At 37.4% G+C, this 14,540-nt stretch overlaps 1 protein-coding gene across 10 annotated transcripts in view; it reads left to right on the top strand.

Moving 5' to 3' along the window:
- The window catches only part of CAMK2D (calcium/calmodulin dependent protein kinase II delta), a 174,693-nt gene that overhangs the window by 116,362 nt on the left and 43,791 nt on the right, over nucleotides 1-14,540 (top strand). For 6 of the 10 annotated variants that reach the window (XM_026084308.1, XM_026084311.1, XM_026084313.1 and 3 more), the window contains exons 7-10: nucleotides 5,149-5,251; nucleotides 11,171-11,254; nucleotides 12,275-12,369; nucleotides 13,973-14,095. In XM_026084308.1, the coding sequence (XP_025940093.1) occupies nucleotides 5,149-5,251; nucleotides 11,171-11,254; nucleotides 12,275-12,369; nucleotides 13,973-14,095 (405 nt within the window). Of the gene's footprint in view, nucleotides 1-62; nucleotides 136-5,148; nucleotides 5,252-11,170; nucleotides 11,255-12,274; nucleotides 12,370-13,972; nucleotides 14,096-14,540 lie in introns of all 10 variants that reach the window. The other 4 variants (XM_026084314.1, XM_026084310.1, XM_026084318.1 and 1 more) reach the window with 1 other exon arrangement.

Consider the following 14,540-nt stretch of genomic DNA (forward strand, 5'->3'; position numbering starts at 1 on the left):
GGGCGTGCGGGCGGCGAGCGCGCGCTTGGAACTAACACGCGCCCCCCGGTGTTTGCATGCAGTCATTGCATTCAGCAGATCCTGGAGGCTGTGCTACACTGCCATCAGATGGGCGTAGTCCATCGCGACCTCAAGGTGAGTGGTGCCCCGGCCGCTCCCCCACACACGGCTCCGCGCCGGGCCGCGGACAGCCGCCGGCCCTGCGCGGCCGCCTGCCTCCGCCGCCTCGGAGCCTTCCCCAGCCGGAGCGGCCGCCTTCACTCGTCCCAGCCGGGCTGTTCAGTGCCAGAGCAGAGAGCCCCGAAGTTAAGAGCCTTGTTCAGTGGAAACGTAAACTTTTTTTTTCCGTTTGCTTCACCTGTACGCAAGAACGAACTCCTGGGATTCACTGGAGAAAATCCACTGAAGGCTTGCGGCTTGCCAGTACCTAACTGTCCGGATCTGGCCTGTGCAAGACGCAGCCATCCGAGTCCGCTGTCATCTTAATTTGTCAGTACCAGGGAAAACAGTAGTTACTTTTCAAGTATTTGGTGTATTTGTTAAATACACAATCTTCCTCTCTCTCATCCTGAGCTTTCTGGGGAGGGAGCTTTGGATCTTACGTCAACATGACTTGACGTGCTTCTGGGAAGCATACTGATGTTTCCAAGTCACACATTTTAGTGATGAAAAGCCAGAGGCTAGGAGATTGCTAGTAAAAAGACCTATCTCTCCACCAGTTCCCATTCAGATGGCTGTCAAACATCTTTAAAGAGCCGGGATTCTCTCACTGTTCTTACCATGTGTGTTCCCAAAGAATTGACTTCTTCCCAGGTGAATGCTAGTGCTGGAACAGAAGCTTCGGAAGGAAACTCTTGCGTTGAAAAGAGTATTACCTGTTTCTTAAYCGTGTTAATTCCCAACTGACTGGAGACTTCTGCTGCAGAAATACTTCATGCATTTAAAGTATGTTGGAGATGGAAAGAAACAAGTGAAGTTCATTTTCTTTTACTGGAAAGCTCAGAGAGACAATTTTGTCTCTCAGACCTGATGGTAAACTATCTTTGTGGATAAAGGAGAGTACTTAATTTGAGCACCTGGGCTTCAGAATCTCAAGTAAAGAAGACTGTTCATATTGAAAGCAAATGGAAGCTTACTGTCCAAAATGAGATCCTTTACCAAAGCAGAGAAAAAATGGCATGTTGGCTAAGGCAGTGAAACGTGCTAATACTTTCTGGCACAGCTTCTCTGTCTCTTATTTTTCTTTTTGAATGAGTTACAGAGAGCAGGAATTTCCTCCCAAGACATGAGTTTTCGAATGTTTATCATTAGTAATGATGTTGGAGTCAGAATGCTGTCTCCTTTCTTGCCATCCTTCACCCCAGAGAAGACACTATTATAGTAGCTGTGTTAGTTTATAAAAGTCTTTGTTGTTGTCCTACATAATCATAAAGGGTTACACTCTGAAAGCTTAGAGAATATGATGCTTTCCAAAGACACCAACAAAATTTTCTACTTATTTTGTGCTTCTGGATTTTCTTGTGTCACATTTGTACAACATCAGAATGACAAGTCTCTATCCAATGTATATATCCTGCATGGCAGCTGGATGATATTTAACAAGTTTAAATGAAAGGATGTCCAGTTTGTCCAGCTGCTCCGAAGATTCCTTTCCTCACTGTACACACAGCATTATGCTTATTGCATGAAAAAGGATAAAAAACCCTAGACTGTAGCCATGTAAACTTACAGAATAAGAAGTGCTTTTTAGTACCTTTCATACATTCATACAAAATAACCTTTTCATCACAAATGCATGAAATCCAGCTGGTCCTGTGCTCCAGACGATGTGTGGATTTCTTATTCTGGCAATTCCAGAATGAATTGGAAACAGTGAGAAAAATCTGTTTCTGCAAGCTGTAGTACTTAGTTTCATTTCTGAAAGTGAAAACTTCAGGAAACAGAAAGTCATCCTTGTTCAGTTACTGCCTTGTGTCAAGGAAAAAAAAGTGAGTGAAATGAAAGACTGTGATAAAATACCAACAGAACTCTCTGCACAGAGATGTCTGGAGAATGTACAGAAAAGAAGATGCAAAGGCATGGGACCAAAACTACAAGACACGTGAAAGATGGATGTGAATACTTGCTGTGAATACCTAAACTGCCCCAAAACTTSATAGACTTTTTCCAGTAACTCGGATCACAATCTGAGGACATGTTTGGGTTGGGAAGGGGAAGGAAAGGGGGAGATATAGAGTGGGACAATCTGATTTTATTTAACTTGCCTTTCAGTGTGATTTAGTAGCAAACAGGAGCTCTTGCAGCCTCTTATAACCTGCAAAACTGCTTATTGCTGCCTTGTTTGTAATCCTTGGTACAAGTCAGAATGGTGATGGATCCTAGATCCAGAAAAAAATAACCTGTCTGTCTCTAACAGATGGTAGGAGTGTACTTTCGTGTAGGAATTTCGAGCCCTGGCAGTCAGCAGCATTACTTCTTTTGTGAAACTGTATGATGACGACCCTCTTGCATTTCCCATTGAAGTTAAATAGTTAAATTAAAAAAAAAAAAAGTTGATGCTCTAGATGTATTCAAGGAAAAATATACGGAGGCACAAATACTTGATTTTTAAGAATAAAGACCTTTAGAACAGTAAGGCACAAAGCATGTTAATTTATTCACAAGTAATTTTATTAGTTAACACTGCCAATCTACATGCATGACTGCAGCCAGTCTCCCAGTAACACAAGGTGACACTGTCCAATCCAAACTGTGAGTTTTGAGTGACCCTGGCTGGGCTGTTAAGATTTTCCAAGTCCTTGCAGTCTTTCTGAGTTCATGCATGATAATTATCTAGTGTGTTTCTCATCATCCTGAAGCGACAGCTGCATTTGTTTAAGGACATAGTCCCACACACCATTGCCCAAAAGGCTGTTGCCTTTTGGCATGGTAAATCAGTAAATCTGCTTCATTTTCTGTTGAAACATATTTATATTATGACAATAGTATCTATGTAGAGCACTTTGATTGGCAGATTAAAGACATGTAATGGAGTAAAAAGAAGCCAAAGCAAGCAAACAAGAAAAAACCCTCCAGCACCAAAAAATGCCCAAAAACTTATTTTGAATAGAATCGCACGTTGCAAAGTGGTATGTGCTTGATAGATTAGTACTTGTGTTTCAACCAAGAGTGTGTGGCATTTCACTGCTTTTGGATTGCTGAAGGTCACAGCCAAATAAGATCAGCCATTGCTATGAGAGGTTTATATAAGTAGTGCATTCTAGGAAGTAATTACTGTAAACTTTTCTTACTCTGATAGAAAACCTTTAAGAGCATATGGGACCATATATTGAAATAGGTGTGGTTAAGTGGCAAACAGTGTGACATTGCTTAAATGAATATTGATAAACCTAGAGAAGAATCCTAAGCTGTTTGTTCAGTGGTCGGTATAATGTAGTTGAATTTGTTATTAATAATAGAATATAAAGATTAAATTTTATTCTGAGAAAGCTTARTTTTTATTTTTTTAATGTGGTATATATGAGATTCATCAAGTAATTATTGGTGACAGCTTTTTAATGCAAAGTTCTTTATGATATCACATGATAGGGATAACCGAGAGAATGATTTTCATTCTCCTTTACTTCAAACATTTCTTTATGAAGGGTAAAAAAGATTTTCCTTTTGAACTAGGAAGGGAGAAATGCACATGTAGTTGTAACTATTTTGTCATTTCCTGTACCTGTCAGAAGAGTCTCAATATTTTCAGTATTTGCAAATTGAAAAAAAGGTAGTTTACAGTTTGACGAGAGAGAGGGGAAGAAACCCTTTTAAACTAAAGATTTTGCCTGGACCAGTAGTATTGTTTACTAATATAAGTTCTTAATTAAAGAGGTCTTAATTAGGCTCAAGCATATTTTGCTGGATACTTGGCAGATGTATTAAAGGTAGTCTTTGTCCAAAGAAGCTTATACTCTTAATTGTTCCCAAGATCAGTACCTGCACAGGATTAGCTGTAATCGCGTGAATAGTCTCTTGGAAGCTTACATGATTGTTCCTGGGTTTAAAATGAAATACAGGTTTAAGATTTTGCAGGATTGGGTCCCCAGTGCCAGTCTGGATGTAGTGAATTCCTTTGTGGACATACCACTACAAAAATTGCTCCTGGAAAAGTCACAGCAATACCCTTGAAACAGAGGTTTTGTTATTGGGTAAATATGAAACAAAACCATTTTCTGAAAATAATGGAGATGGGAAAGAAAGAAAGAAAGGCCAAGGAAAGCCTGTAGAGCTCACAGTTTTCTGAAATTATATGTTGGACTCTAAAGTATTCTGTAAGTTATGAAAAAGGTTAGGGTTCAAAGGATAAATTTATCTTTGGACAATTCACGTTTGATGTATTTGCTAAATGAAGTTAGAAGGATACGTTATGAAGGCTAGAATGAACACCATTGGTAATGTTCAAATTCTTTTAACTATGTAAATATATTGTAGCATTTAATTTCAGATGTGACTGACATACCCCAAAAAAGAGCAAAGCGGGATTTTTTTGCAAATTTATTTTCAACTTCAGAAAGTGGTATTTGTTGTAGGTTCTATGTAAGCACAACTGTGGGCATGCTGCTTTTGCTGAAAGGTTTGAACTGTAAATACACCTGCACTCTAAATACAGACATAAAAATATGAGTGTTATTGTTAAGCCATGATGGAAAACACATTTATACTCTGTTCGTTTGATGATTACAGATACCTAATCCTGCAAACTGCATAAGTTAAACCAGTCATCAGATAAAGGATTTCTCTTTTGTTTTTTTTCTGCAGCATTTTTGTGGTACTGAACTATTAAATACTCTCTGAATTGTTCTATTACACAAACAAGTTTTACAATTCTATATGACCATTCCCGTTTACATAGTTCTCTAGTAGGTCTGCATGTTGCCCTGAGCCTTGCTCTCATACGGGATCGTGAAGACTATTTACAGGCCTGGTGGTCCTTCCCAAGTAGGAATGGAAAGTGCAGGTTTTTTATGGAGAAATGCATGTGTTTTTTCTCTTTTCTAAGTAATTGTTCTCTTCCAGATTGCCTTAATTAAATAAAATAAAGTGAAAAACTGTCTAAGATATATTTACTTATCTTTTCATCTCAATTTTTTCTCTCTCTGAATAAAGCCTGAGAACTTGCTTTTAGCTAGCAAATCCAAGGGAGCAGCAGTAAAACTGGCAGACTTTGGGTTGGCTATAGAAGTCCAAGGAGAACAACAAGCTTGGTTTGGTAAGTAGATCTTTTTTTATTTATCTTACCATTTATTCTGTGTTGCCATTAAGCCTCCCAAACCTCCCAGCTCTCACCCTAATGTGAAACATGTAGCTGTATGATTACTTGATATATATAGTTCTAAGGAGTGTTTTGTTCATAGTTCAGTCTCTACATCTGGCTACACTTTAGACCTTTTCCTGCAGGAAAAATGTTATCTACAATTCTCACTGAATTGAGCAGAGCTTGGCAGCAGACCTTCTTTGCTTTAAAAAGACAAAATAAAATCTCAAAGCTGACTTGTGGCTACATTTCCAAATCTGAGAGCTTGCTTACACAAGAAGGGGCTCTGCCTCATAGCCTTCTTTTTACTGGCAAAGCTAAATCACTGTGCCAAATGACATAAAATAAACTGGCAGAAGTTTATTCTGTTGGCACAGCTGTGTTCATGCTGGGGATTATGCCAGCACAACGATACTGGTAAGGAGAAGGAGGGAGAGAGAATTTTTTTATTCATGCTTCTAGTAAATATAGTTTTAGAAATGTCCTTTTTGCAAGTAGGCTAAGTGGCTCTGATCTGACCATGAAACTCAGGTTTCCTGATTTGTATCTTGTCCTAGCTTTGCCTGACTTTATGTTCCACTGTGACATGGGTGCACACAAGCACCCCCACTTCTTCCCCACTCTCTCCTGTGTACCTACAGGAAGGAAATGTGGATGTACAGGCTGGGAGGGAGATGGGTGGTTTCCAGTCAGATGTTCAATCCAGGTGACTGAGGATCAAGATTACGAGTCAATTCTGCTTAGTGCACTTGCCCTGTAATTTAAACATGTTGTCTGAGTCAGCTGGAAATATCTGAAAATTTTATTCTAAAGCACTTCAGAATGTAATTTAAGCAAAAAAACACCAAACACATGGGATTTGAGTATCTAAGGCTGTAGACAGATGCCTGCATCTAGATCTTGCTGTGACGGTACAAGTTATCTCTCCCAGCTGTTGATATTGCTGCCTAGAGGTGACTGCCCCCTCGGATCTGCTAGTAAAGCTATTCATACAACTGTTCCTTGACCCACTGGTGTCTAAATAAGCTGACTTAGTAAAAATATACAATGGCTAATACATGAGCAATTCATATGGCAGATCACAGAGACCATAAGCCCAGGAAGGGAAAGAATTGTTAAAAGCGTCAAAAAATGGGTGCAGCACTCTGGAAAAGGAAGTTTATGCACAGCTTATGTCATTTGGAAACATTATCGTCATCTGAAGGGGATCGAGAGTATACTTGTTTGATGGTGATGGTAACAAAGATATATCAGATTCAGGAGGCAAACTCCATGAGTGCTTATGACCATCAAAAGGCGTTCTGTGCTTCACACCAGGAAATGGAGGATTTCTGCCTTCCTGAAGATGGAAATTCACTGGTGTAAACCAGACCTCCAGAATTAATACTTGGGATGTATCTGCTAGAGTCCTGAATACTCCAGTTCAGGATATGCAAAAAAGGAAGGGGGGTAGTGAACTGTTTATTACGCACTTCTCTCCAGCTCCACTGAACTATTCCTTTTTGAGTTAATGTTAAAAAAAATCCTGATTACATAYTGTTTGTTACAGTTAATACATGTCCAAAAGAAAAGCGCACAAAAAAGATTTAATAGTGTTCATTTTAAATAATAGGATGTGTACAAATGTGATGCCTCTAGCTCAAATACGAACTGATGTGAAGCACAAGACAAAAGTCRTCATAAATCCAAGGGGGAAATAATACTGAATAAAATATTTATAGCAGCTACATRTTCTCACTTAGAGTAGCTAGAAAATGCAGCTTAAACTTGAACAAAGTGATTGTAAGTTTGCAGTCAAAGCTTAGTGTAACAGCACAAAAGATTTTGTGCAGGCAGTAGGTTGAGATACCAAGTGTTTGAAGTCTAGGATATATCTACATGTGCATGCACAGGCAGTACCATTAGACATATGTTGCTAGCTTTATAAGCCCAAGCTGTTGTTTTAAATCCCAGCCTTTATATAAGTGGATTTCAGTAATCCACAAAAGACAGTGGAGGTTGCCATTGCACATTAGCAAGTAGACCAGTACAAAGGGAATTGATCAGAAATAAGATAAAATCTAACTGATTTGTTTTAATGACAAAAACATCAGGAAAACAGAGGAAGCATCTCAAGAAGGAAAAATATCAGCAGATTGAACTTGATTTCAGGAGTATTTTCTTTAGATGATTTATCRGTATGGATGCAGATGATATAAAGGATTTTGCAGCGCTCTGTAAAATCTTGCACCATATTTTTTGGCCATTTGGTGCTTGCAAGGGCTTGTTGTAGAGTTGTCATGAGGACTTCCATGTTGAACTTGATAGAAAGGAAAGTGAACAGAGTATCTTCAAAAGCTATATATAAGGGACAGATAAGCCAGCAATGACAGAATAGAGGAACGTAGTCTAATGTAGCTTTTTTTTTTGTTCGTAGTATTTAATAAGACTAGAGAGTTCTCTGCCTCTTTTGGAACTTTCTCTGCAAAACCTTTCTGTAATGATCTGAGTTCCTTCCTTCCATCTTCTTATGACTGCTTTACAAGGCAGAACATGAACTCCTGTGTGTTTGGTGGTTTGAACTTTCTCTTGCTTCCTTCCAGAAAATTTTTCTGTTTTCACTGGTTTCCCCAGCACTTACTGACTCATGATTTGCTCTGATTCTAATTATAGCTCTGCATAAATATTGGTTTTTTGGTGTAGTCCTCTATCCTGCAGAAATAGTGTGATGGTAGCTTTTCTGTTCAAACCATGGATATGTATCAGCAAGAAACTGGTCAGCGTTCTGGGTGTGTGTGGAATACTACAGGGTACTTTCTTGGTTTGCATATTTATAAAGCGAACCTGTTCCTTGCCTGTTCATAGAAAGTGTTCAACTGTTTGGCTGAAACGCTCCACCCTGCTAGGAGGTGTTTAATGTACTGGGAAAGTGTTGGCAGACTCCACTGACTCATTGAAGCAGGTGACTCATTGCCCCTCATTAAAGTCAGTGGATGGACTGCAGTTAACTCCCTGGTAGCTAGATTTAGTCCTAGTGGCATCTTGTCTTAATTTAAGTCCAGACCTGTGACTGGACTAACATATGCACAATTTAATTCATTTGAGTAGCTCCACTGAATTTTTTTGCTAGTTGCATTAAACTTAGGTTGAGTACAGATTTGCTTTTGGATCCAGCTGTKCAGGAAGAGAAGGCTGCTACCCTGTGTTTACTCTCATCTGCTTGMTCTTGCCCCTTGCTGCCTTTTTCCCATATCTTCTCATTGGGCTGCTCATTTGAATTTCTGAATTTCTGAATATTCTTGAGTCAGAGTGAGGTATGTTAGCAAAGGTGTACTACCTAGACTGTTTAAAGTAACCTGGTTTATTCTGCCATTTTATTTTGGTATCCTTGCATAAGTGCCTCTGAGAAGCCTTAAATATAACAAGGGAGTGATGAAAGCACAGGGCAGATCTTAGAGCAGTGATCTCTTCTACTGTGTGTTTAAGGTGTATTTCTCTACCTTGCTTTAAATTTATGTAGTGGGATTATGTTCAGTTAACTTTCAATCCAGGTTAGGCTCAAAGCCACAATCACCATTTATGAAGTTAAGTATATATGTAATCTTTGCATAAGAGGGTTTTGAGACTGTAAGCTATTTAGGCAGAGTAACATGCTATCTCATGTACTCAGGCGCCACTGAACACAACAAAGCATAACATTTGTCTTGGGCCTCTGGATACTTATTTAAATCATATAACAATAAGCGTATATGGAGATACAGTTTTTTCTAGATATTTTACAGTCAAAAGTAGTTTTCAACTTTGTGAGTTGTTTTAGCTAAAGTAATTATTATTAGCAGTAGTTTTCTGAAAAGTGCACACCCGTGTTTGTATAAGGATCCCTCTGACAAGTCATAGAATTAGCTGATAAATAAGTTTAACAATTGCAGTATGCTTTTTCTTTTTCACTGAAATCGTGACTGTATACTTTTCTGCATTTGATGCTTTAAACCTGTTAAAAGTATTAACTATAACTATTCCAGTTATTTTTGATGTTTAGACTCATGTTCAAAATATAAACTAAAACTCTACCARTTGTTTCTGATATGCTTAGACCCATTCTGTGTACTTGTTAGGGGATGCAGTTAACTGAGTACTATATTTATTTTCACTCTAAAGTTTAGTTTCAAGTGATGTATAATTATGTTTATGGAGCTGAGGTAAGTTTGAGAGTCAAGACAACTTCCACTTTAAGAAGAACAAAAATATTAATGTAGAGCACTGCTTCATTAAAGGAAAAATATGAAACCACTCTATTTAAAACTACTTAGAATATTTATTTTACAGCTTCTCAAAGGAGATTAAGATATGTTTCCTGTGTGATAGTATTCTTTAACAATTCATGGTTCTCATATCAGGAGACTGCAAAAGCCAGCCTATTTTTAATTAAAATATTTTAGGTATATTCTCAGTAAAATATACAGAATGTGTTCCTCCTTTTCCTCCTCCCACCCCAGAATGATTGCCAGCTGCATGGCAAAGGCTTCCTTTTTCCGTAGCTCTAGACTTTATACGTTATCAGCATCTTTCATATGTTTCATTGCTTATCTTACATTCAGCACAAATTTTGTGGAATGTAATATGGTATTTCAGTAATGATGTGTGGTCCTTCATTAAAGTCACCAAATTCTCACCTTTCTAAGGACTTCCAAGCATTTATTTTAAGCAAAGATACTAGAAAGAGCAGGCATGTTTCTTGAAATGAATGTGTCATTAAGTTTTTAGTAATTACAGCATCCTAAGAAAAGTCTACATTATTTCTACATTTTGTATTTCTCCAAAGAGAAAACAGCACTGCTGGTAATAAAAATAAAAATTAAAATTAAAAAAAAAAAAAGGAGAGATGCTTTTTGTTCATTTTTGTAAGGAAGTTTCCAGAAGTGGCATGACTTCAAGGAAATGATTGCCACCATCTGGCATTGGCCGAAGTGAGTTGCCACTTCTGTGCAAGGAAATCAGAATGGTGTTTTTCCTCTCCTTTTTTTTTCCTTTTAAATGAAATATTTATCTATTTGTGAGCTTTTCTAAATCAAGCCCTATATGTTGATTATTCAGAAATCAACACTTCCATAAGATGGAATTGAATTTTTAAAATGTTCTTTATAGTTATGAGACTGTAACTGAGCTGCACTTCTGTTTTGTAAATTAGTTCCCCATAAATATCAGTGGAAGTATTGTGTGTGTGATAACATTCTTCACAGCTGACAGCTGAAGGACTGATTCCTGTTTACAGACATAAATTTTATAATTGGGACTAATTTAAAATAGACTAGCTTAGGCTAATGATTAAAAAAAAAACAGTAATAGTGTTTATAGTTTTTGGCATGTGTGGTGTGCATTTTCTCTCTTTCAATTAGTATTTCCAAGGGGGTCACTCAGATCATCGAGGCTTCCCACACTCACCTCTACTCCATTAGCTTTTTTGACCCTGAGCAAATGTATGTGCACCTCACTACTGGATGACTTGCTATGGCTTACAGTTATGCAAAAATCATGAATGAAATTTCATCAGCTATCTTGTAATCTTTTTGGAAATGTATCACTGTTGCACTGTCGCCAGATCCTTGACACCACTGTTGAACCTGGAGTGCTAGTGTAGGTGGGTTAAGCAGCTGGCTTTTAGCTGTCATCTCAACTGTACCAGACATGATGGGAGAAAGGAATGGGCCCAGTCTGCACCAGTGTTCCCTGTATTGTCACTTCTAAGTGAATTGCCATAAAAAAGAAAGTTCAGCATTAAGTGTTTAATATTGGATGGCATCAAAAAGTCCTGTGTGTTGTGGGCTGAGGTGAGAATGGCTTGCTTTTTGCAGAGCATGTACAGCTTTTGAGAATACTTGCCCTTCCTTTTGACAGGCTTTGCTGGTACTCCAGGATACCTTTCTCCAGAGGTGTTACGAAAAGATCCCTATGGAAAACCTGTGGATATGTGGGCCTGTGGTAAGAAATAATTGTGAAAGAGTGTTCAGTCCACTTTAAAGAAAAAGAAAGAGAGATGGTGTCCAAAATACATTATATTCCACATCAGAAAATATATCAGAAAATATATATATATATTCATTTTTAGAAGTCTTCAGATTTCTTGTTATTCTTCCAACTTTATTTATTTTTGATTATTATTTGTGAAGATTTGTTGTCACTGCATTCTTGGCCATGACTGCACAGCACACATTAATGTTTTAAAAAACTGCCTGCAGACGTGCTATGCCTAACCAGTTACAAAACATAACAATTCATACTGTAAGYGGAATCTTAATTTGCATCGCAAGCAGCCTAAAAACTGATCTGACCAAGATATTAGAACTGCAGTTTTAAATTTTTCAAGTAAGTTTTTTGTAACTAGAGTGCAGAACAATTTTTTTTATCATTCAGTTCTTTGAGACACTGTAACTTATGGTACTGGCAAGGGGTAGCCGCCTGCCTGAGAACAATTAGTATTTTTCCTTTTCCTCACACTTATTTGGTTTTATTTATGAAAGCATTTTTTTTTAGTCAGYGGTGAACCATCTCTGTAAAAGTAGCAGGTTGGACTTTTAAGTTTACCATCAACTGTATATTTATAGAGATTTGAGTTGCTCAAATCTTCTTTGCATGAGGTTTAGTTAAACTCCAACTTAAAGGCACCACTTCAGGCCACAATACACCAGAGGTAGCAAATGCATTTTCATAGAACGTCTTTTATAGGTTGAACGTTGAAAATTGAAAATCGATTTCTCCAGGAAGCTAGACAGCGTGCCTGATCTGATTTTGTCAGATACACATTCGTGCCCACAGTCTGTGTAGGATGTTGTTGCCCTGTGAACCCTCTGTTTACTCTTATCACCAGCAGAAATAGGCAGTGTTTTTCAGTAGCTAGGATACCACTGTTGAGCCATTTGTTTTACATGCACTTTAGGTGCAAAATGAATTTCTGGAGTTTGTTTCCTTAAATCACTTAATACTACTATAAACTTTCTGCAGGTGTCATTCTCTATATCCTCCTGGTAGGATATCCTCCTTTCTGGGATGAAGACCAGCACAGACTCTACCAGCAGATCAAGGCCGGTGCTTATGATGTATGTGCTATACTCTGTCTACTTACCTTATTATAATTGTACTTCTCAGTAGTTTTCTAGAGTAAAAAGTTAACTCATTTTTTTTTCCTTTTTTTTTTTTGTTTTGTATTGGTTATATTTGTGACCTACTTACTATGGTAAATACCGCTTTGGTAACATGAACTTTGTACGGATGGGAACATCCTATGCCAATTTAAATCTGATTTCCTTATGCTCCCAGTTTCATTGTCTGGCCCTTGTATAAGTCCTGCAAATGTTATGTTTTCTTGACAAGCCTGTTCAGACCTCTGTGCTTGTGATAAATATTTCTGAACTCCCAGATGCCTGTGGTTTTTTGCTGTGGTTTATCACTTAAACCAATCAATTATTCTAAATTGTTTTTATAATGTCTTAGGCTGCCTGAACATACCCTGCAATACTGTTGTATTGCCTACTTTTGTAAATACAAGTCAGCATAGAGCTCTTCAAAAGAAATAGTTTCATTACCTGTATGTGTGTTCCAACAATACGCATTATAATGTTGGTAAGTATTTGGAAAATAGAACTGATGTTTTGGTGGCATACATGAATTTTGCAACATCATCCATTTATACTAAGCTAAACAGACAGAGGGCTATTGATGCTCAAATTTAAGCCATTTGTGAATGATGAAGAACAAAAGACACAGAACCTTTTATCTTTTAAGCTACTTATTTGAATCCAGTCCTGGAGCGATAATGACTGAAAAGTGATTGTCATGCTATGGCCTTTTAGTGGAAATGAATTTATGGTCTGCCTAGTCTTCTTCCTAGAGAACAAGTAATCATACAGCAATAAACAGGATGACAGTGGGAATTATAGTTTCAGCTGAGAGGGCAAGAAATGAGTAAGTGCAGAGACTGAGCTATGCATCTGTATTGTACATATGTGGTAAATACTTGTGAAGTACTTTGCCTAGATTATAACAAATTCCTATGATCTAAAAATAATCATTTTTTATTATTGGATACCTCAAAATGAAGTGCTCAGGCTTAAGGTCTGTCTTCACAAAAGCAGTATACATGCATATCTTTCATTCCATTTGCATTTGGGCAGACATTCTGAGTGCATGTGTAAATATTTGGCTGAGCAAGGAGGTGTTAAATTAATGACTAATTAGATTTTTACACCATAACTATACAGTTAGCATGAAGATTGACTTGAAAGAAAGCAAACAAGGAGATTGTATAATAATACTTAATATTTGTATCTTTATTAAACTGAAACTAGGACTGTATTAGATACTGCATGACCATATGCCTCTGAATTTATTAGATTTTGTTATTCCACCTGCCATTGTTATTTTATCCTATGGATTTCAATTGGCATCATATTACTGTAAACATAAATGCTATTCATCTGAACAAAATCAATAAAAAATTAGAATAGTAAAGGAGGAAAACACTATTTATAAAACCAGCTAATTCAAACTGTTCTAATCGTGGCAAACTGCTTTTTTTTTTTTCTTAAAACTGTTAAGTTGTGCTAGCAGTTAATATTACAAAAATAGTATTAGGAAAAATCTTTATGTAAAATCATGTCAAGATCATGCAAGTTAATATACACATACATGTTTTTTCTTAAGTTTCCGTCACCAGAGTGGGATACAGTGACTCCTGAAGCAAAAGACCTTATCAATAAAATGCTTACTATTAACCCAGCAAAACGTATCACAGCATCAGAAGCACTAAAGCATCCATGGATCTGTGTAAGTAACTTCCACTTATTCAACAAAATAATTTTACAGGCAAATCAATTTATAGTATTCTTCAGCATCCAGTGAAGGTGTTTAGAGGATAATTTTTGTCCTTATTCATGCTGTTCCATTGCACCTATTTAAGTAGGGAGATGTAAAATTGTAATTATACAGATATAGTCGATAGCGTCATATATTGAGGTTCCAGCCTGAGACAGAGTTTCACAGAAGCAGACTCCTTTTCCTTAACTTCATGGTGCAGGGGTTCACTGCCAGAAATAGGCTGTAATACCTTCATGGTATTACTGCARATCCTCAGGGAAAAAATGTACAGGAAAGTCATTTTCAGTTGCATAATGCTTTACATTTTCATTTTCCTATAACCGTTATGATAAGCATGAAATTTAAAGGCAGAAAATTAAGGTACTTGTTATAAGTCAGTTTGCGAGTAATAGAA

This window comes from Apteryx rowi, unplaced genomic scaffold (genome assembly GCF_003343035.1).
Source record: "Apteryx rowi isolate R43461 unplaced genomic scaffold, aptRow1 scaffold_634, whole genome shotgun sequence".
Lineage (NCBI taxonomy): Eukaryota > Metazoa > Chordata > Aves > Apterygiformes > Apterygidae > Apteryx > Apteryx rowi.